The following is a 22,708-nucleotide window of genomic DNA, read 5'->3' on the forward strand; positions in this document are numbered from 1 at the left end:
TGGCAACACCACAGGTCACAGCCAATAGCCCCCTAGGAACTCATCTGACTGACATTTCAGATCCAGTCTCCCAAAGATGTTTATGCAGTACCTGAGTGCTCTGATAAATTGGTCAAAACATCACGATCTCACCAGCACTGTGTGGAGTATCGGCCCCGTGAAGATAGGGTGAGGTACCTTAGAATCCTCCTGAAGGGGAAGCTGCTCTCTCTTCTCCTTCAAGCATGTCCACACAGCATCTGGAGTCTCCTCTCCAGAGGAGCTTGGCTCAGGGCCCACAGCCTCTGGCTTCACGTTCTCTCTGGGGACCGTGGGTTGCTCACAGGACAGGTTTCTCGGTGGGCCTTTGGGAGTACTTCCTTGTTCCTCTGATAGCTTCAGTTTTAGTTCTAAGAGAAACACCATGAGTTACCATGAGCAAGGTCTCACTGGCCCTAATAAGAGCACAGAAACTTTTAGGAATCCCCTCCCCTGATGCCAAGGCAGTAGAGACAGATGAACAGTGCTGATGAGGACTTTCCATGTGGCAAGGACAGCTTTAATAGCCAGGGCTAATAGCATGATCTCCCAATCAGAGGTGAACATAGAGGGACCATGGAGGCTGGAGACTATGGAGGGTCACGCGTGGGAGTAACTCAGTGGTTTACCTTTGAGAGTAGGAGTTCTCAAGGAAGACCAGGGCTACTTGGCCCTAAAGTTTTCACCTGTTTCCTACCATAGCAGCTGAAATTCTGCATGCATAGATTCATTTGCTCAGGTTTTGAAAGTGTTGCAGTCATTAAGAGCCCTCATGGAAAAGCAAGTGCTTCTGGAAGGCATTACAAACAAAGACGCCTGAGAAAATACAGGAGGGATGGGAAAGGGGAGAGGCAAGTGCCAGTCTCCACTTGGCAGATGTCACAATTCTGTCTAATGCCAGCTTTTAAAATTCAGGAATCGCCATTATTACAATGAGGCTTTATATAAACCTACATAATTAAAAAAAGCCACCTGGGATTTATCAGGGAACTACATTTCAGAATGTGTTAGGCGACTGGTCATTTGGGTGAGGGTATTTCGATTGATTTCTCAATTATGTAGCTCATTTTCTTTGATGTTTTTAGTGAGATGCTGGCATGGTGTCTAAACAATGCATATTTCATAAACCTGCTATATCATTACAGTTTAATACCACTGAATTAATATTCCTTTCCAGTTCTTTAATCACCATACTTCTAGAAATTTGGAAACTCTTCGCATGTCTATAAGTATTGAAATGAGTATGGAGAGAGGAAGAAAAAATTATTGTTAAGTAAACATAGCCTTTTAGAATGGATTTTAGAGTTAATTAACACTCCCACCACCACCTCCAGAGAGAGAGAGAAAGAAGAACACTGGATTTGGAGGCAGGGAACCGAGGTTTACACCTAGCTCACCACTTCCCAGCTACATAAGCTTTCCCTCTCTCCGGACATAAATGTCCTCATCAGTGCAATGTGGTATGTGACGTCAATGACCGCTGAGGCCTCTTCTGTTTCTAACGTCAAGAATCCAATAACCCAAGGAAGTTAATGCTCCACGTACTGAAATGTTCCCAGCGCTGAAGTAAATCATTCTGCTTGGGGGTCTGGAGTTCCTCCGTGTATTGATAAAAGATTTATTAAATGGGGTCCCATAGTGAAGGAGATTCAGTACCCCTTATTTCAAGATAGGGTCTCCACTCTAGGTGGGAGACAAGGTTAGAGGGTACAGGTAGAAAAGAATAAAAATACCCTGGAGCATAATGTCATTATTTTAACTTTTTTTCCCCCTCAGAAAGAAAGACCCTTGGCTGGTGTTACCTTTTAGCTGTTTACGGTCTTTAGCCAAATCATTCATCCATTTCAGGACTTCAGGGTTAGAAGTCTTGTCACCATGGGAAGGCTACCAAGGGAAGGAACAGTGAGGGCGGAAGGGGAGGAAAGAAGGAGAGGGAGGGAAAGAAAGAGAGAAAAAGAAAAACAAAATTTTTAAAATAGCCGAACACATAAAGATAGTTCAGGAACAAAACACATAAAGCTGGGAGGTAAATTTGGGCATTAAAACTCCAGCTGATGCAGTTGCTTCCTCCACATTCTCACCGTAGACATTCTCTCTAAACATGCTTGGTTTTACCCAACAGTATTTCACATTCTCCTAACCATGCCAACGCACCCTGCAGTCTAACCCTCAGGCACCTGGTAGGCCACCCACCCCCCACACATTGCCAGGCCATTTTCTGTATCAGTGTAGGTGATTGCATTGATACGAACCAGCATTCCTTATTTGCTTTGCTCACATCTATGTCAGCTTGTGACCACAACTTACTTAGAGAATACTGGAAGATTTCGCTCCTATCAATCACATGTTTCAAGCCCAAGAACAGAGACCCCTGGATCTCTAAAACCTGACATTAAATCAGTCTGAGAAATCAGTATATCAGGGTGGTACCCAGACTTCCAATCCTCTCACTGTTTATACACCCGATAGCCTACTGGGCTAATGTAAAAATGAAACTTAATCAGATGTGTTCATCCTTAAGAAAATTATTTAGTCTCTGTCCTTCAGTTTCATATCAAATGAGAATTATACTACTTCTCCCTCACAGGGTTGCTGTGGGACATAAATTAGTTAATATATGCAAAACACTGAAAATAGTTCCAGGCATATGCTAAACACTACAGATGAGTTAGCTAGAATTACAAATATTATTACTGTTATTACTGGCAGTGATGACAGGTAGCAGTGTTACTACCAGACCTGCAAAGAAACACTGAGTGTATCTTCATAAACAAATATGAGGGGTATGCATGCCCTGCCAAGTAGCTAACCACACTAGGGCATGGCGATAAGAATATATATTTGACTTTAGAAGGATTTGACTCTGTTAATACAAATAATTCACCTTGATTTCTAGATTTCTTCTCAGAGCATAAAAGTGGATTTTCTACAGAAAAGAGAAACTAGGAGACAAGAATATCTAAACATATTTAGCCTCCATCCTCATAGGTCAGTAAGATCTAGAAGAGTTGAGGCCACCCTGGTAACTTAAATGCAGGCTCAAGAAAATTAATAGTTACTTTGAATTGAGGATATACAAGGAAATAATCAGTAATTCTCAAGATGGCATAACCATAAATATCATAATAGCCAAAAATGTGTATAATGTTAGTGACCAAGTCTACAGGCTCTGCTATGTTTCGTTGAGATCCACTAAATCCACATAACATCAAGGTTTTGGTGAGAGAGGCATAGGGAAATGAATGTGTTCCTCTCAAGATCAAAGGGGAAATTGTGCTTATGTGACAGGTTCACGAATGCACATGGGATTAGATTTGTTGTGAAACATAAGACATGCTTCTGTCACTTCTAGAATGCTGTAAAAACCATACTTTTAAAATCAGGATGGAAAAGGTGACTGAAGGAAAATGACAGTGGTTATTTGATTATTTTTCCTCGGGAAGCTCAGAGGGGATACTGTGGTTTCCACAAGGGAAGCCGGGTTTCAGAACCATGGACAGTGATATAGGAGGCATGCCTCCAAAATACGTAGCTTAGCCTGGTCCTATCCATCATTTGCTAGAATGATGCACTGTGCTACTTCCTTGATAAATAGGCAAGTGCTTTGGCTTAGGTAACAATCTGGCTATATGGACAGTCAATGTTTTATATTCGGTTTCTCTAAATCCTCACAAAATTCTCCACTCTGATCCGAAGAATCAGAGTCTTTGGGACCTGTCTTTTTCACTGGATATGCTCCACATACTTAATACCATCTTTTGAAAAACTGTTAAAAACAAAAACAAAAATCTAATACCCTAAGCCAATAATCACCAAAGAAATGAGCTTTCACTCCCTCAAACAGGACGTAGGAGAAAGTTAAGGCAGAATTTTCTGACAAAATATTTTAAAGCCTGGAATTTTCTGAAATGAAATGTTTTATTTCCCTGTTCCTGGGAAACCTTTCAAAAGAGGTTATATCAAGCTCATAAGGATAGCTGCTTTTAAATCACATGGAAAGTTTTCTTATACAAGCTGTGGCTCTTTCAGCCTTTTTTTTAGGTATGACCAATTAGAATTTTATTTCTTTTATTGTAAATGTACAGTTGTCTCCATTTTCCTTCCACCACTCCCCCCCCCACAACCTCCCACACTCAATCCTTCACCCCTTTGCCTTTGTCTATGGGTCCTTTATACATGTTCCTTGATGATCCTTTCCCTTCTTTCCCCTATTATACCCCTCCCCTCTCCCCTCTGGTTACTGTCAGTTTGTTCTTTATTTCCATGTCTCTGGTTGTATTCTGCTTGCTTGTTTGTTTTGTTGATTGGGTTCCACTTATAGGTGAGATCATATGGTATTTGTCCTTCACTCCCTCGCCTATTTCACTTAGCATAATGCTCTCCAGTTCCACCCAGTTCCAGGCTGTCACAAATAGCAGGAGCCCCTTCTTTTTTTCTGCTGAATAGCATTCCATTGTGTAAATGTACCACAGTTTTTTGACCCACTCATTTACTGATGGGCACTTAGGTTGCTTCCAGCACTTAGTTATTGTAAATTGTGCTGCTATGAACATTGAGGTGCATAGGTTCTTTTGAATTGGTGTTTTAGGATTCTTAGGGTATAATCCCGGCAGTGGAATTGCTGGGTCAAAAAGGAGTTCCATTTTTAGTTTTCTGAGGAAATTCCATTCTGTTTTTCATAGAGGCTGCAACAGTCTGCATTCCCACCAACAGTGCACTAGGGGTCCCTTTTCTCCACAACCTTGCCAGCACTTGTTGTTTGTTGATTTGTTTATGATGGCCATCCTCACTGGTGTGAAGTGGTATCTCACTGTGGTTTTAATTTGCATCTCTCTGCTGAATAGTGATGTTGAGTATCCTTTCCTATGTCTCTGGGTCCTCTCTAAGTCCTCCTTGGAGAAGTGTTCAGGTCCTTTGCCCATTTTTTAATTGGATTGTTTGTTTTCCTAGATTGGAATAGTGAATTCTTTATATGTTTTGGAGATCAAACCCTTGTCTGAGATATCATTGGCAAATATATTTTCCCATATGGTTGGTTCTCTTATCATTTTGCTGATATTTTCTTTAGCCATGCAGAATCTTTTCATTTTGATGAAGTCCCCTTTGTTTATTATTTATGTCCCTTGCTCTAGGGTACATATCAGTGAAAATATTGCTGTGTGGAATATCTGAGATTTTCCTGCCTGTGTTCTCCTCAAGGATTTTTATGGCGTCAGGATTTATATTTAAGTGTTTTATCCATTTGGAGTTTATTGTTGTGTATGGTGTAAGTTGGTGGTCAAGTTTCTTTTTTTTTTGCATGTAGGTGTCCAGATCTCCCAACACCATTTGTTGAAGAGACTATTTTTATTCCATTTTATGCTTCTGCCCCCTTTGTTGAATATTAATTGACCATAGAGACTTGGTTTTATTTCTGGGCTCTCTATTCTGTTCCATTGATCTATGTGTCTGTTCTTATGATGGTACCAGACTGTTTTGATTACTGTGGCCTTATACTATAGTTTGATGTCAGGTATGGTGATAACTTTTGGACTGAATAATTTCAGTTTAAAAGACCCTCAAAAGCCATATGCTGAGAAATTACACAGTGTAAATTTTGTTCAGGGAAATTATAATGGGGCTCCACAGTCCCTTACCGAGGGTTCCACTGGATTAGAATTGTGGTCTCCTAATGACAGTTCAAAAGACACTTTAGAAAGATTTCTAGATTAGAAATGAAGATATCTGAGTTGTTGTCTTGGCTAGATCAAGCCTTTGCGGTGTGATGCTGGGGAAGTCACTTCCCTTCTCTGGGACTCAATTTCTCAATGGCCAAATAAGAAAACAAGACTGGTTGAGCCCTTCTAGTTCTAACTTCTCTAGCTACTATGAAAATGGGCATCTGGCTAAAGCAGCCTGTCGTAGGCCTATGAGTTTAGTTAAACGACAGTTAAATGTTAAACCAGTTGCAGGGAATAAACATAGTTTTGTATAGGAATGTGAACCGGTTATGCTCGACAGAGAGAGGACGATATAAGTTACACCATGGTACCAGAGTAGCTAGCACAGAGGCCTGGCAGGAGGTAGACTGAAAATGAGCAGTGAGTGCTATTCATTCCATGGTCAGGCTGCCAGGAAGGAAAGCCTTAGGCATAGCAACCAGTGGAATCCCACTGACAATGTCAAACCTCTAAGCCCAGCCTGGCACCCTGACAGGAAAGGTGAGAAGCATCCCTGTTTCCTGAGACACGGTAGGTTGTGATTACACCAAAGACTAGACACTAAAGCAGGGGTAACCGCGAAGCCTCCTGACCCCACTGTGCCTGGATTCATCCATCTGTATGTGTGAGTGTTTAATTGTGTGGACATGTGTCTGTTCTGCTTTTAAAGCTTCTCTAAACAAAGGAGGTGCTAGGAGAAATTCTCTTCTAAAATAGTCAGGTTCTACATAGCTGTTATAGTTGAGAAAAAGCCACAGAGCCTGTGGCCTCATGGAGAAAAGTAGAGATCTAATGTGCACAATTCCCCTTCAATTTCTGACAAGCAGGGGCTACCATGGTTTAGCCTGTTCTGATATCACTTAAATACATTCGGAAGTTGGTAACACCCAGAACCATTTACTTCCTTTGTGCTAAACACTGTAATAAGCTTTATGTGTGTACTCCCTTATTTAATACTCACAAACTTCTGAAGTCACTACTGATATTAATTCCACTATACAGATGGATAAACTGAGACTCAGAAAGGTAAAGAAACAAATCCAAAGTCACAAGTTATTATGTGGCTGTGCTGGACTTAAATCCAGGTCAGCCTAATTCAAGAACTGCCAGGTGAGTTCAGTTAACAGGCCCTGGGAATGGAGCCCGTACTTGTCACTCAACAGTTTCCAATACGAGGGCCTCACAGATCCAGTAACACTCCCCCAGCAAACAGGGAAAGTCAGCTTCCTTAGGATACCTGGAGCTTTAAAACATGGATGTTCATGAATTTTACTTCTACTCCTCCATTGTAAAACCTACTCAGACTTAATCTACCACCCAAGCCTGAACTGACAGAGCATAACTACCTTAGGCAAGTTATAAGCCTTCCCTGGGCCTCACTTGCCTTACCTGTACTCCCAATCTGTAGCGCACCCCTCTGCTCTATAAAGAAAATAGTACGTAGCTGTGACTCCCTGACTTCAAAGGAGAGAATAATCTTTAACATTCTCAGTTAGGTTGTCCTGAAAGTCACTCTGATTTTTTTCCATTTTGCAAAGCTGCAATCCACACCTTTAGTAAATGTAAAGCCTCAGTGGGAAATACAAGACAGAACAGGAGAGTGGTTCATTACCTGCCCTCACCTCCCTCCCAGAACTCATCCTACACTCACAGGGACCTGCTGATTACCCCCATACCAAGTGCTCAGTGAGCCTCTAAATATTTCAGAATGTATGAAACATTATTCCCAGTTCTCTTTTATTCTAATAACAAGCTGTTCTGGGCCCTCGGCCAAAGACCCAATATCTTTGTGCAATTCCACACGAACATTATTTTCCTCTACGACATGGCCACCACTAAAGAAAATAAATAAAACCAGTATTGGCTATTGAGACACTTACCTCTGACTTTACCGTATCTTATGTAAGAAAAGGTTCATGATTACAACACTGCAGCACCAGCACGAAGCCAGTGTCTCTCTGACAGGAAAGGAGGGGTCAGGGTGTGTTTCCGTGACTGGCCCGAACAGATGTCACTTGAGAAGTTCCCCATCCATCAACCAGGAAGTACTTTAATGTCAAAGAAAACTCTCTCTCCCTCATTCATTCTGCAATTAGAGATTCTGTCCTTTGGGTCGTTAATAGGTTCTTATGAAAATGCAGATGGGAAGGAGTTAAAGAAAAAATAAGAACATAATTCAAAAGCGTTTCAAAATTTAAGTTTTAGGAACACTAGTGATAGTAAGGCTCCTTGGAGGAAAAAAGGAGGAGGGGGATCAATAATTACATCAGTTTGGAAATAGAGTTATAATTAATTGTTAGGAGACATCTTAGGAGATGTCAGCTTACAGCATGTGAAGACAAGACAGACCCAAGATGGGAACTCAATTTCCAGTGGATTGGCCAATGGAAATGGAGCCGTCTCTGGTACAGAGGAGTACTCAAAAAGGAAAAGCCAACACATCTCTTGACACAGTCCACGCTCGTATTTTAAACCCCACAGTCCTTACCCGGTATTTCTTTTCTTGTTCAAATTTTTCTTCAAATTTCCGGATTTTCCGCTTGAGACTCTGGATGTGCTTGGTGAGCTGGGCAATGGTCTGCGGCTCCTTGCCCCCACCACAGCCACTCCGGGAAGAACTTCGGGGCCTGCCACGATCGCAGGGAGGGAGAGAATGGTCAAAAACAACGGTCTTCCTAAATGCCTTTGCTGCTCTACAAACCAAGCTTCCTGGATTGCTAGAGCGGTCCAGAGGGCAGTGCATCATTTGATGAGTCTACCATAGTAGCATCTGCTCATTAATGGAGACCCCTGATCATAGCACACTATTGTGGGCAAATGTCATCACAGACTTCAATGAACGAATGTCGGGATATTGGTCCAGGAAACACATTTCCTATAGCTTGGAGGAAACCAATTTAAGACTAGAAAGAGACAGCCCTATTGTAGCACGATCCCCATTAGAGTACATGAACCACACCTACTAACATTTTCAAGGAAGATTTAGATGAGTAGCTAACTTTTCCTGACATATAGAGACTTTGGGGATTTGATGAATGGAATGGGCCTCCTCTCCAGAAAATGCATCCACCCTCTCACATTATGCACACTTTAAAAAAGCAATAATTTGCTAACTCCTTCAAGTCTAACAGCATATAGCCCATGGCCTCAGGTTCGAATAAATTCATGAATAGCAGCTGAAATTATTAAGGAGATAGTAGAGATTTTCCTGAATGTATTTTAGCCAAGGGAATCTCATTTTAGCTATGAATCAAAATTACTTGTGGAACTTAAAAAAGAAGGAAAGAACACACAGTTCCACACCTTTTCTTGGGAAGGCAGCTATTTTAAGCTCCCACTTTTTTAGAATCTAAGAAGAAGCAGAGGTGGACAACTAAGTGTTGCTACGGTCCATCCACTGAAGCCACTGTTGGATGTGGAAAGAATATTGAACTCATGAAGAATGATACTCTTGTTATTTGCACACACATATACTTAAGTATCTGGGCATTTCACCAAAAATATTCAATCATGCAAGCCCTGGGGTGGCCTGTATCTCGTGACCACTTCCTCCCGAGATAAGAAGGCTGGAAACAGCATTCCCACTTAGAAAGTACACCGATTTTTGCCATTTATTGTTCAGGTGTCCCAGTTGCATTCGGTAGGCACATTTGCACTATTTCAGACATACTTCACTGTAGTTTGTAAATATAGTTCTTAAAAAAGACTATATGAGATGAAAATAACAAAACAAGGTTTTCTTACATCATAAACTGCTGAGTGCTGGGCGGAGAGGGGGCTGATTCCGGGTCTAAGTTGAATCTCTGGCTTTGGCTGAAGATGGAGCACCGCGGGGACAGCAGCGGGTTGTCACCGTCAGTGATGTGATAGAGCAGCCGGCTGGTCCCAAAAGACTGAAGGTCTTCTGGGGCACTGTCTGCTCCGTTCTGTCCGTCTCTGTAGAATGGCACGGGGTCTGAGGAAACAAGATAAATCACCAGGGTTTAGAAGTGACAGAGGGCTTGAGACTGTCGTATTCCTAAATAAGAATCATCAACATTCGTTATCTTGCCCCTTTGTCATTTCCAGTCTTCTGGGGATATGAAAGGCTTTCAAAATACTGTCATGTTTGTTCTCACAGACCCATGACAAAAAATATTACAAAGCTACCAACAACAAAGAAATGAAAACACAAATGATTTGGGTATCAGTTAGAGTCGGTGTACAAACAGCCCACAACTACGAACATCTTCTCTTTATTTCATATTATTTTTAAACATTGAAGGGTGAATTACAAAATGTTTAGTGAAAAAAGGGCAACGATAACACAAAGCTGGAACAAAAGATGATAGATTCTGAAGAAGAAAAGGGATAATACAATCTCCAGTGAAGGAAGAGAAGAGACGAGAAAACAAGAAAGGAAGAGAGGAAGAAAGGGATCCCCAGGCAGAAAATTATTCAGCAGTCATTAAAAATGATGCAGAACTCTGCTTATCAACATGGAATGATGTTCAAAATATGCTAAATTCAAAGCACAGATTTCAAAACAAAATAGGAATGATTCCATTTATATGAAAAAGCATAGATTTAGATATACAAAAAATGCACTAAAAGATCAAAAGAAGCTATAATACATAGCAATTACAAAGCACGTTAAAATTTAGAATTTCGTGTAGCATTTTATTTTGGACAAAAATAAAAAACAAGAACAAAACCTGCTCCAAACCCTCTGCTTAGGCAGCCCTGTGCCTAAATTCTCAGTGTGGTCATTCATTCCCTTTTTAAATGAGCTCACTAGCGCCCCATGCCAGGCTCGCTCCAGAATTGGGCAATCCGTGCTACAGAAGTGAGTACAAGCACCGTGAGGAACGTTAGAGCACTGAGTTGGGGTGGCCAGGATGAGAGTCTCTCCATCACGGGCCTCGGTACAGAATTATTCAAGGAGCAGCCAAAACAAACTCCTCAGTTCTGCCCAGCAAACAAGTCAGGACAACCAAAGCTTTCTCTTACACCTACTATCCCAAAGGAGAGGAAAACAAAGATTTTCTGGACGAATAAGCAGAAACTGAAAATAATGACAATCTACTTTTCCAAAATAAACATTGATCACAATGTGGTACCGGATGAATCTTAATCAGGTTTAGAATAACCCGTGTTCTCCAAAGCTTGAAATGCAGTTTGCTTTGTGTAGCATCAAAGGTCTGATTAGTGTGTTTTCACTTGGCTTCTTCCCCTTTGGATTGCAGACCACAAGGGTGAATAACACCTCCTTCTGCACCTTTGAAACTCACTGACAGCTCTTTTGTGTCCGTGGCTGAGGCTGGACAGGACTAGAGCTGGGGGAGTTGGAGCTAGAAGAATGCCAGGGCCCCGACTCACAGGCAAGATGTGCTGCTGTGACTGACACAACTCACCACAGGCAGCGCTCTTGCTCAGAATAACTTACCCAGAAAACAGTGTGGCTGTGGCAGGAGCCCTAAGGTGTAACAGGAGAGTTACTAACCAAAAAATAACAGCGTACACTAAAAATCACCTTCAAAACCCACTAGGAGGCATAAACGTTCCTTACCAAATCCTTTTTTTAAACCAACAGGCTTAGACCAGCTAAAAAGAAATGCGTTTTATTCATATTACCTGTTTCTGGGCAGTAGTATCTTTTGATGATAATCATGGGGAAGAAAGGAATCTTTAGCAAGCTCCTGGGACTGGAATTTTTGTTGAAGCAGGAAAGGTCTGAGGCCTTCGACCCTTCATCTCAGCGGTTGCCCCAGAGTCAAAACTGACATGGGTCCCCTGCTGCTGTTTTGTAATGTCCCAATGAAGGCACTCGGCTTCCCAACCACAGACTGAAGTAGAGGTAAGAAAATCGCTCAGCTTCTGAAACCCAGAGTCCTAAAATGTCACTTCAAAGAGCCACAGATTATGATGAACAGCTGTGTTTTAACTGCACTACAATAGTAACTATAAACCCCCATTTACATGGTGTCTGCTTCCTCTGGTACTCTAATAATTTACCAGTGCTGCCGAATTAACATCCTGATCCCCCTCCCTCCAACTCACCAGTCAAGGAAGCAGTGAGCCAGAAGGATCCCAAAGTGACCAGTTGAAACCTAACAAAGAGTCAAAAACTCATAATTTGGTAGCACCTCAGATCTTTGCCCAGACTTACCATTCGGGTTGAAAAGGGCTTAATTAAATCAGCTGGTGCCTGGATAGGTGTGCGCATCTGTGTAGACGGAATTGCTGAGCTCCTTGTTTGGAAAAAGCGAGTGCAGCTTCAGAGCCAGCCATCACCACTGCCGTCCTGGGAACAGAGCCCAGGGCCACCCCTACAGGCCCTGCTCCCCAGTAGGGAGAAGCTTATGGCAGTATTAACTTGGATGGCTTCTGATGGTTCTCAGGGGACACACTGCTTTTCCTTCCAAAGGAAGGAATGGCTTGCCAGGGCCTGGCGTATAATGCAATGTGGTCTAGAGGAAAGGGTCTAGGAACTAGGAGTCTCTGTCCGCTCTCGCGGGGCTCCAGCGGGTTCTCAGACCTCTCTCGGTGTCCTTGGTCGGCCCCTTGTACAGGGCTGTGGTAGAAAAGGACAAGATCTGCTGTGCCTCTTGCCTATAGTAACAATACCGTAGTGTACAGTTAAAGTTGTTAGAAACGTGGATCTCATGTAAGTGTTCTTCTAACAATAAAAAATGTTTTACTTCTTTTTCCTTTATATTTTCTGAAATTTCTGTAACAAATGAGTCTCAATTTTATCGGAAGGAAAAACAATAAATGTTAATATTAAAACTTTTTAAAAACAAAGTAAGCTTTCCTGAGAAAAGAAGTGAGAAACAACCCCAGAGATGGCACAACAGACAGCAAAGATGGCGAGTTTGAATCCCAGGCCTACCTCTTGTTAAGAGAGACATCACAAATACTAGACCCTTTCATAACTCAGTTCTGACATCTGTAACATGAGGGGAATAGCGGTGCCTGTTTCATAAGACAAAGTGAAAATGAAATGAAATGCAACTATCTTCTACAAATGTTTGTCCTATCCTCATAAACCTTTTTTACTATATATGCATATCGAAGTGCAGATTATATGTATATATACACATGTATATATGTATAAAGTTATATATTTACTATGTATTTTAGACAAATTAATTTCAATCTACAGCTTTTTAAAATTTCAGCTTCCCCCTAGGCCGTGACAGCCAAGAAATCATGAATTTGATGTGCTAGTTACATTTTTTTCCCCACTAAGACACACGAAAATATATTCCTATTAAAACTAACACTGTTCACCCATGCATCTTTTATATAGCACATGTATTTGGTGAAACACTGAGATAAGGCATGGAAACTGCTAAAAATAAAATAATCATGAGAACCATTATTTTAATAATTAATATCATCAAAGTAAGAAAGCTGAATATTACCTTCTCTTATTGAACAACAACTACGCTAGGAGTCCCTATGGGGATAATATTTGAAATGAGCCAACGTGCCCCTCAGCATGTTGTCCCAAGTACAGTGCTTATTTACAAGTAAGAATAATAACCACAAACAATAGTTATGGAATGACTCACTTTGTCCTCGAACTTGTCATAAGAGTTTATGCATATGTTTAATCTCCCTAACAAGCATGTGAAGCTAGTAGCACCATGATCTTCATTTTAAATTCAGTAGGGAAGGTGGCATGCCCGCATTAATCCATTCAGGGAGGGTGTGACTGGCGCCTGCGGTGGAAGACTCCACAGCCCTGACCCCAGAGCTGAAGAGTGTTTCTGGCAGCCCACTCACTGAGCAATAGGGAGTGTAGGGAAGACAAATACTTATCATTAGCATGTGAAGGCCAAGAGAGCGGGGCTGATCTGGCTGCAACCCCAGGCAGAACCAGGTGCTGTATTACAGCTGTTACACGAGTCAGTCAGACTTAAAAATATCTTTTTCTAATGTGAATTTTTAAAGTCAAAATTTAAGCAGATCTCTACCTGCAACCATTTGAGATGGACTGCTGAGATCTGACTGAGCAATAAATTAGCCATAGCCTTGTGGGTTTATTCCATTTGTCCCCTTGGGTTTGCTCACCATGGTGTGTTCTCAGGTAGCATTCTAAAATGCCAAACGCCAGCCTTTGTGGGTTTTAAAAGCCAAACGAGCCAAAAGTGTGATTCTCATGAGGGGACCACCAAAACAAAATAACCCCAAAACATCTGGTGCAAACACAATGATTTGGGTTTATGGTATGCTGAATTTGAGTGCCTACAGGCACTAGGGATTAGCTGTGAGGTCACAACAGAGAAGACAGGAAAGCCTGCAGTCATCCCAACAAGTAAGCCTGGGGAAACTAGAGAGCTTTTTTGCTCAGAGACCGCGGAGAGAGGAGAAGCTACCTCCGAGGTTAGGATAGACAGGGCAGGAATGAGGACAGTTGAAGAGGGATTCCAGGTTAGTGAGGCTGACCTAGTTCCTGAGTGGTGGGAGGCTGGCATTTCAAGCAGGCTTCTGTGTGCCAGCTTCTGTGGATGGCCACCAGAAACATCAGGGAGCTACAGGGGCGGGAAACTTGTCACTCTGAAAGCACGGCTAGGCTTTATGACAGGCACCGTGCAGAGCCCAAGAGGTAATTTGCCATCACAGATAAAAGCATAGCCTATAGGCTCAGAAACACCTACATCCAAATCCCAGTCTCGTATGTGTGACTTGGGACACATTACTCACTTGTTTTCAATCACAGTTTTCCCATCAGTATAACGGGAATTCATTCATTTAACAAATGTTTATTGACCATCTACTGTATGCCAAGTCCTGTTTCAGGTGAGAATGATAACAGTAACTACCTTATAGATTGTTAGGAAGATTTTTAATAGATTAGGAAATTTTAAGTGGTTAGAACAGTGCCTGGGGAAGAGGGCATAATCATCTATCCATAAATGCTAATTGTTGTTTGGTATTTTTTGGTGGTATCTTTTCTCTAGTTAGAGAATTCAGGAGGGGAGCCTGCTAGGGGAAGGAAAGATGAGTTCAGTTCTGGATGCTTTGAGTTAAGAGGCATTTTGGGTTATCCAGGTGGAGGTGCCCAGTAAGTCCTGGATGTGTAGGTAGGAAACTCAGGAGACAGAGCTTTCCCAGGCTCAAGGTCAGCATGCACTTCCTCAAAACCCGCTTCTAGAGTGAGGCAGGGGCAGTAAGCCTCATTTCATTTTGAAGGAGCCCATGTGCTGACCTCAGTTAAAATGAACAGTCAGTAGATTAGGGCACTGGGTTAGCTGAGCAATGAGAAATTCCAAAATCCCTCCTGAAAACCAGAGAACTACATGGATCAAGAAGCCTTGGCTCAGATTTAAACTTATTCCTTGCCTCTGCAATTTGGGTTGTAATCTTGTAATTAAATTTCCATCAGTAAATACAGATCCAGGTTTTGGGTTTTTGAGTAGTTCTGAAGATAAATTTAATCCAATCACTCATGTTTCCTAGAGAATTATAAGGGAATAATTTTGGAATATTTTTTTCATGCATTACTGCTACTACACCCAACACATACAGCACTTTTTACCAAGTAAACATAACATTTTAATTGCAGAAATACATGAATACATAAATTTTCAGAGTACATTGTAACTGATTATTTTAAAAATCTAGTAATAACATATACACTTTCATAAAAGACATAAAATTCCTTTTTAGTATTTTCACTGTCTCAATAGTAAGACGAAGGAATAAACAACCTCCAAAGGCCCAAACAAAGGAAAATCACGTTGTTATTTGCATTGCATATTGTTTACAACACAATTTTGGGAGGTATAGACGGTTTGATGAAGAGAAGCAGCAGAACTCCATGGGGGAAGAAGAAAAACAGAGACACCACAGTGGTGGGGTGGCTGAGGAGAAAGGTGAGGCGGTGTGACAGAGGCCAAGTTTGCCCGGAGGAAACATGCAGTGGAACGAACTTCTAGCCTGTGGAAGACTGAGGTCTTCAGACATTCGTGCCTTTACCCTAATCAGAACCATACTGTGGGCTGTGGAATTGCAACTCACACTGAGGGCAGGTGTGAGCACTCCTGGAGTAGGGAAGAAGTCCTTTCTTTGCATTGTTTTATAGGACATCTCAGGCAGAGATAATTCATATTTTTAGTGGCAGTTTCTATACGGCACCAAACCAAATGCCTAATTTGGGGAGGAAAGAAGAAAATACCTTCTAGAGAAACCTACCAAGTAACTAGATAAATCTTTCCAGTTTCCTCTGATTATGCCTCCGCCTCTATGCACAATGTCAAAGAACAGCTGAGAAATACCCAAGGGAAATGGCCAATAAACACTGTCTGATCTCTGAAAACTTTTTTTTTTGCTCCTGTTTCACAAAAATGGAGCCACATGCTCAGGTGACAGAGCTCTGCCTAAGCAGTGGGGCCAGGAAAAGACCAAGCATCATCACCAACAGCGCCCACGATTCAGAAGCTCCCTCATGGGGAACATACAGAGAAAGAGGGGTGCTGGGATACTGATATCTTTCAGTCTCCCCACGTCTTCTAGTCAATTCATGCACCACTAATCACCTCAGGGGTACATTGATAAAAATGTGCTATTAAGATAACAAGAGCCATTTTCAAAGAGAGTTTTCATTTATAAACTGACATACTTTGCAGAAGGAAAATTAAACGTACAAAGCAAACAAAGACTAATGAAAACAATTCCAACCTTCAGTGGGGGCTGTATCTTTACTAGGGTCCAACTTCAGTTAGAAAAAATTAGTCAGAAAAAACTTTACCCCCAACCCTGATAGAAAGTGCCACAGAAAAGTAAGAGTGTTGGGAGCTGGAAGAGATGGGAGCAGTTGTCCACCGTGGACCAGCAGGGCAGGGGTAGGGGGTGGCCAGAGGAGTGTCCGACACCGGGCATCTATCTGTCTAGGCATTCCATCTGGTCACTTCCACACTGTGCTCTTCATAAGCATGGAAGGATGAATAACCAGAAAGAAAGGTTTAAAATGGCTATAAAGTATGTGGGAACTACGTGTGGGGGAAATGAGTATGTGATAACTCTCTGTACTGCCTGCTCAATGTTTGAAAAACCTAAAACTGTTCTTAAAAAGAAAATCTATTAATTAAAAAAAAATAGCACAACCAGAAGGCTGTTTGTTAAAAGCCCAGGCTGTTGAGTTGAAGCCCCAGGCTTGGTCTGAGATGCCACTTGCTCACTGCTGTTACGTCCTTGGCCAGGCAAACCTTGTCAAACTCAGAATCCTCATTTATAAAGAGTTGTAGTGAAGAAAATGGAAATGTGTGTGTTACCACAATTCTTGGCCTGCCTTAAAAAGTGAATTTAATTTTTTTTAAAATAATCACCTGAAAGTTTCAGCTGTTGGACTGATTTACTCCTTCCCAATAAGGCAGTTATAGAAACATCCTTGGAGAATTATATCGTCACTTATGCATTTTGAAATCATTTAAAAATACTTTTGTTTGGAAAACAAGCAGTTAATATGAAGCTCCCTCTTTCAGAGACTATGAAGATGGTTATAAAAGCATCAGAGAAAAATTTATTAATAATAAAGATCTTTGCTAGCCAAGTTATGTCATAGTTTTTGCACCAGATAGATTTTATGGTAACAAATGTAGTTTCAACTGTAATAGGAGGTAATTATTCAGCCATCAGCTGTATAGATTACTGCTGTTATAAATACCTTTTGCTTAAGGGAATTAGTATAATGTCAATCATATGCAAGACTCTAGAAGGGACCTAGGGAGTAAACAGTATTAATGGCATATAGACACCTTGAAAGTAGTTGAAAATTATGATAGATGAGATTTTTAAAGACAAACATAAGCAGTATCAACTGGAGGAAAGGTAACATAAACTCTGAATATTGCAAAAATGCCCAGCTTTTTAAATAATGATAGCTGACATTTACCATGGGGATTATTCCAAGAGCCTCATATACATTTAACTACATCATTCTCACAACAATCCTGAGAAATAGATACTATCCTTTTTCCCATTTTAAAGAAAAGGAAACTGAAAGAGAGAGAGATCAAATAACCTGTCCACTATCACCCGACAAATGCATCAAATTCTGCAAAGAACTATGTTTCTGAATAAGGCAGAACCAAAGAATATAATTTACTTGGGCTTTCAAGAGCTCTATGGCATGTTTTTCATATCAAAATTTGTTTAAAAACAAAACCAAATGATGATTGGGCTAAACGTTTTGTAATGGATACAAAATCTACTTAACAACATGCAGCAAAGAGCAGGGATGAATTAGTATCTTTATGACAAACATGTCAGTCCTAACGCTAGCAAATGGATCCTGAATTAATCTTATTTTACATTTCAGAAATAACACCAATGAGGAAGTTGAGTCATAAGTCTGAGTTTGCAGATGATGTTGATGTATTTCAAAGAGTAAAATGCTAAGCAACCACAGACAAAGGCCACAGACCATGAGGAGGCTTAATAGTGGCAGATGACCTTCACTCTGGGCCAGTAGGCAGCACAGCTGGAGAAAACTAGTATATCTACTCTTTAAAAATAATAAGCACTAAACTATTAGTTTGGTAGGAAATGAGATTTCTTTGAAGCTTTTACAGAATACACAGATATGACAAAAAGGTCAAGAAAATAGTGAACATCTCTAGGGAGAGTTTGGAAAACAATCCAACAAATATAATTAACTTTGTAATTATTCTATAAAACACCCCAAGCCAATATTTTTTAGGTACTCATTCAATTTTTACAGAGATCATTGTAGTTTCACATAAAGTTGTAAGAAAGAATACAGGGATCCCTTGTAAACTTTGCCAAATTTCTGCCAATAATGTCATTTTGTAGACGTGTAACACCAGCGCCCAGATTTACCAATAATGCTCTATTTGACTCTGCCTGGAATATACGATGCAGGTCAGGTAAATGCACACCAAGAAAGGCACAGGCCTGCGATGGCTCAGATCAGAGGAGCGGAAATGACTGCGGAACAGAGGGGCTGCAACAGCTCACTCAACTACAAATCCAGGTCTCTCCAGTCCCACACAACAAAGTCGGGGGTGGATAGAGAAAAAAAAAAGACTTCCAAAACACCTTAGTTGCGTGGAGAATGTACGGGCTGACAAAGGGCTTGATGTCAAATTCTAGAATATTAGGACTATGGGGACTTCGCTCTTAGACTGAGTGGCAAATACCATAGTGTGAAGCGCTTGGACTATGGAGTCCAAATGGGGAAAACCCCTGACTCCTTGCCTTTCCTCCCACTGCCACATCTCCGCAGCTGTGGGGCCTTCAACACGTTATATTAACCCCCCAAGTTTACTTCCTCATCTTTCATCGGGGAGTAATGATGTCACCTACCTCACAGAATTGTTTTGAAGATAAAATGGGAAACTCCATGTGACAAAGCGGGGCACAAATGAAGAGGTCATTGTGAGCTATTGCTGATGTTATTACTTCAAAATATTTTAAAGTAAGGCTTCTAAACCTTGAAACTACTGACATTTTGGACCAGATAATTCTCCACTGGGACTGTGTGGGGAGGGGTTGCCCCTGGGCCTTGCAAGATGTTCAGGAGCACCCTTGACCTCTGCCCACTAGATGCCAGCACCACTCACCCTCCAAGTATATCTAGATATTGCTCAATACCCCCAAGGCGGGTAAAATCAACCCTGGTTGATTTTTTGAAAACCACTGCTTTTAAAGGAACCAATTTAGGACAAAAAGAAGAGGTACTTTTCACAGTAGGAGCCACTTTTTAGTTAAAGCAACCGGTGTTGCATACTGAAAGTATAAAAAGGGTCAAGAAAGATTTAGAAATAACACACACATAGACTCATAATGAAAAAAGTTTCTGAAAGATATTTGAAATTCTGAGCACTTCTGAGGTTGAAGTAATAGGGACCACCTCTTACTGACTTTCAAAGACTGTCTGAGGCTACTGGCAGACAGAATAAAGCGTCAAGTCATGTGGATGATCAGACTCAGCTAGTGGGATGCCTGAGATACTCCTTTGGTCCAGAAGTCCAATCATAAGCTGCATCTGCAGCAAGAACACATTTCATGGCACCCTTAGAGGAACTCTGTGTTCTAGAAAGTGTTCCTGAATCTCCCTGCACCTAAGAGTCACCAGGGGAGGATCTCAAACCTAGAAATGTTTAGGCCTCATCTTTGTATTTTAATTTTGCATTTTAAGATTGGAAGCCCAGACATCTGTAAGTATAGTAAGTACTTCCAAGTAATTGGGAATTTCTAGTCAAGTGGACAATGTCTAAAAATGTGAGAGAGAAGGTCCTCTTTGACTCTGTTCTGCCTTAGCTTTGACATTAGGAGACCCCTACAGGCCACAGGAGTAATTACAGACTGTAAATAGATAGACCCCATTAGTGTTCCCTAATAGTCAACATTAGCAACGAAGCTCTTGCCCAACTGGAAAGTTCAACCTGAAAAATCAAGATTTTAGAATAAAAGAATTAATTAGGTACTTTGAGGAATTATTATTTCTAGTAATAAGTTATCTTCATCGTTATCTCCAGTGACAGCTTTGGCTACGAACTCTGTGCCATCAATCAGCTGCGGTCAGACAGAACAGGCATTACTATGCTTAGTCATATGAAACGTCAAACAGTCCCTATGTGCACTTTGAAGATGACAAGCAGTTAAAAAGACAATCCTCATTTCATTTTCCATTCACAACACCAGAATACATGCTTACTAACGCCACGGAGGAAACATTTGCATCAGGTGTAAGAGGCTGTTGGTTCATTTAGAGGAATTTTGAGCCTAAGTGTTGTATGCACTTTGCAACCTACAGGTGGGGTGACTAGCTGCCCAGATTGCCTGGGACTGGGGATTCCCCAGCATGTGGAACTTCACGTGCCAAAACAGGAACAGTTCTGGGCGAATCAGGGTACTCGGTTACCCCATGGACAGTCCCAAAACTGCCTTTCAGCTGGTTTCCTATCAATTTTCTTTAAGAGGCTCTATACCCCTCAAATCTGTCCCTGTCACCATCCCTTGTCCAGGTCCACATCCCATCAATTTCTGGCCTACAGACGTGGGTACTTGAGGCCCTCACTCTTCCTGGTGTAAACGGACTGAGCCAACAGGTCACGGAGCCTGAGTTGTAAGTCCTTGTGTTCTGGAAGCCTATTTTTGTTGGACACCAAGGTGAAGCAGAGTCAAAGAAAACCTGAGAGAACACGAAGTTCTCTCTCCTAATTCAAAACACTGCCACTTGAATAGTGCTTCCCAATATTAGAGAGGAAGTCTAGAAATATAAAGATTCCAAGATTCCGTCCCAGACCACCCAGAGATGAGGACTGAGAATGCCCGTGTTTGAAAAGCTTCCTGGTACTTGTGATGTACAGGAAGGTTCAGGAACACTATTTAGAGCACAGTGCCCTCCAGGGCTGCCATGACATGTGCTCTTACTGCAAGTGCAGTTTTTAAGTGGATTTCTAGAACAGGGAGCATTTTGGGTCTTTTACTCGGTGAGACTGACCTTTGTAACCCAGAAATCCAAATTATAAGTCAATATTTTGATCTCAAGACACAGAGATTATATTTGGTTCAGATCATCATTTCCGATGCCCAATGCAAAAGTTAAACTTCACTTAAATCATGGCCTAATCAAGTCTGAAGTAAGTTTGAAATCCATTAAAGTAACATCAATTTATATTTGTGAATGTCCACTTTTAATAGTTAATTAGTAGCATATTATAGCCAGATATTCCTGTGAAAAATCACTTGGATTTTGTCTTTATTATTAACTACTGACATTAACAATTGTTAATTGAATGTTTATACACATGTAAATCTCAGGACTAGATGCTAGACTTTAAGAGAAAACTTAATTTACTATAATCTTTTATAGACTTATGGCCACCTGTGCTAATCTTATACAATCGCACTCTCATTGGGAATTTATACACACACACAAGAAAGTAAAGTTCCAAGGTGTTAAAGATCACTCCAGACACCCAATCACAGGCCCTGATTTAAAAACTGCCGGCACAAGCTCTACAAAGATGAAAAACACCAGGATGGCTTTTGTCTTTGAAAATGTGCAAGAGCTGTTGCTGCCTCCTGCACACACACATATGTGCACAGAGAGATAGAGACTGAGAGACAGAATCTCCCTTTTTCACAGACTCTCTTGGAAAAGCTCTGAGACATCGCAGATTCACCCACATTTTGGAAAATCCAGCATCCAACCCACAAGCCTCCTCTGTAAGGAGCCTTCTGCCCATTTCTGCCATTTGACACTTAACGTGGAATATATTGACAGTTCCTTTGCATGAGCAATTCCCACATAAACTCCTCTGCAAGGAGGGTTAATAAGCTTGTTCACAATCCTGTCCATCTAGAATGCGAAAATGCAAAACAATTCCTGACCTTTCAATAGAATAAGACAGGTACACACACATTAAAGTCACAGTAGAAAATATACATATAACCATATCTTATTTAAACACTCTTTTCCATATACTTGTATAGTACACAAAACATTAGGTAACTGCAAAGTTAGTTTGTATTTGGCTTGAGTCTTCTCTATTGGTTTTGTACGTTGTTTGTTGGGGCTGGTGGAAGAAGACGGGCATTGTCTGATAATCTGACTTCAAAACCTAATTGGATTGACACTGGCTCCTGTCCAACTTTACTTGCATCTCATCCAAACACAATGGGCAACAGAGCAAGGGAGCTCACCAGGCAACAAGGACAGCCAGCTGGCCACCTGCATCGTGGGGAACAAATTTACCACTTACTAGCAGGGTTACACTAGGCCTCAGTGTCCTTACTACGAATAGCATTACTTCACAGGTCAGTGTGAGAATTTGACATAATAGGTATAAAATGTGCAGACCAGTGCCTGGATCAGAGAAAATCTTCAGTGATAACAGTAGCTACCACCAGTTGCTATAACCACTATTATTCGTAAGCTTTCAAAAACTGAGATAAGTATTTTGTCTGCTTATACCATATGGGTCTGTTTTTACCAATAATGACTTAAATGTACTATCACTAATGGCACTAAA

The 22,708-nt window shown here is 41.2% G+C and overlaps 1 protein-coding gene across 4 annotated transcripts in view; it reads right to left on the minus strand.

The window, feature by feature from the left end:
• Positions 1–22,708, minus strand: part of FAM13C (family with sequence similarity 13 member C) — a 124,579-nt gene that overhangs the window by 13,769 nt on the left and 88,102 nt on the right. For all 4 annotated transcript variants that reach the window (XM_024561270.4, XM_024561268.3, XM_045196034.3 and 1 more), the window contains 4 exons: positions 9,462–9,672; positions 8,206–8,344; positions 1,821–1,902; positions 178–389 (listed from right to left, as the gene is read on the minus strand). In XM_024561270.4, the coding sequence (XP_024417038.2) occupies positions 178–389; positions 1,821–1,902; positions 8,206–8,344; positions 9,462–9,672 (644 nt within the window). The remainder of the gene's footprint in view (positions 1–177; positions 390–1,820; positions 1,903–8,205; positions 8,345–9,461; positions 9,673–22,708) is intronic.

This window comes from Desmodus rotundus, chromosome 4 (assembly GCF_022682495.2).
Source record: "Desmodus rotundus isolate HL8 chromosome 4, HLdesRot8A.1, whole genome shotgun sequence".
Taxonomy (NCBI): domain Eukaryota; kingdom Metazoa; phylum Chordata; class Mammalia; order Chiroptera; family Phyllostomidae; genus Desmodus; species Desmodus rotundus.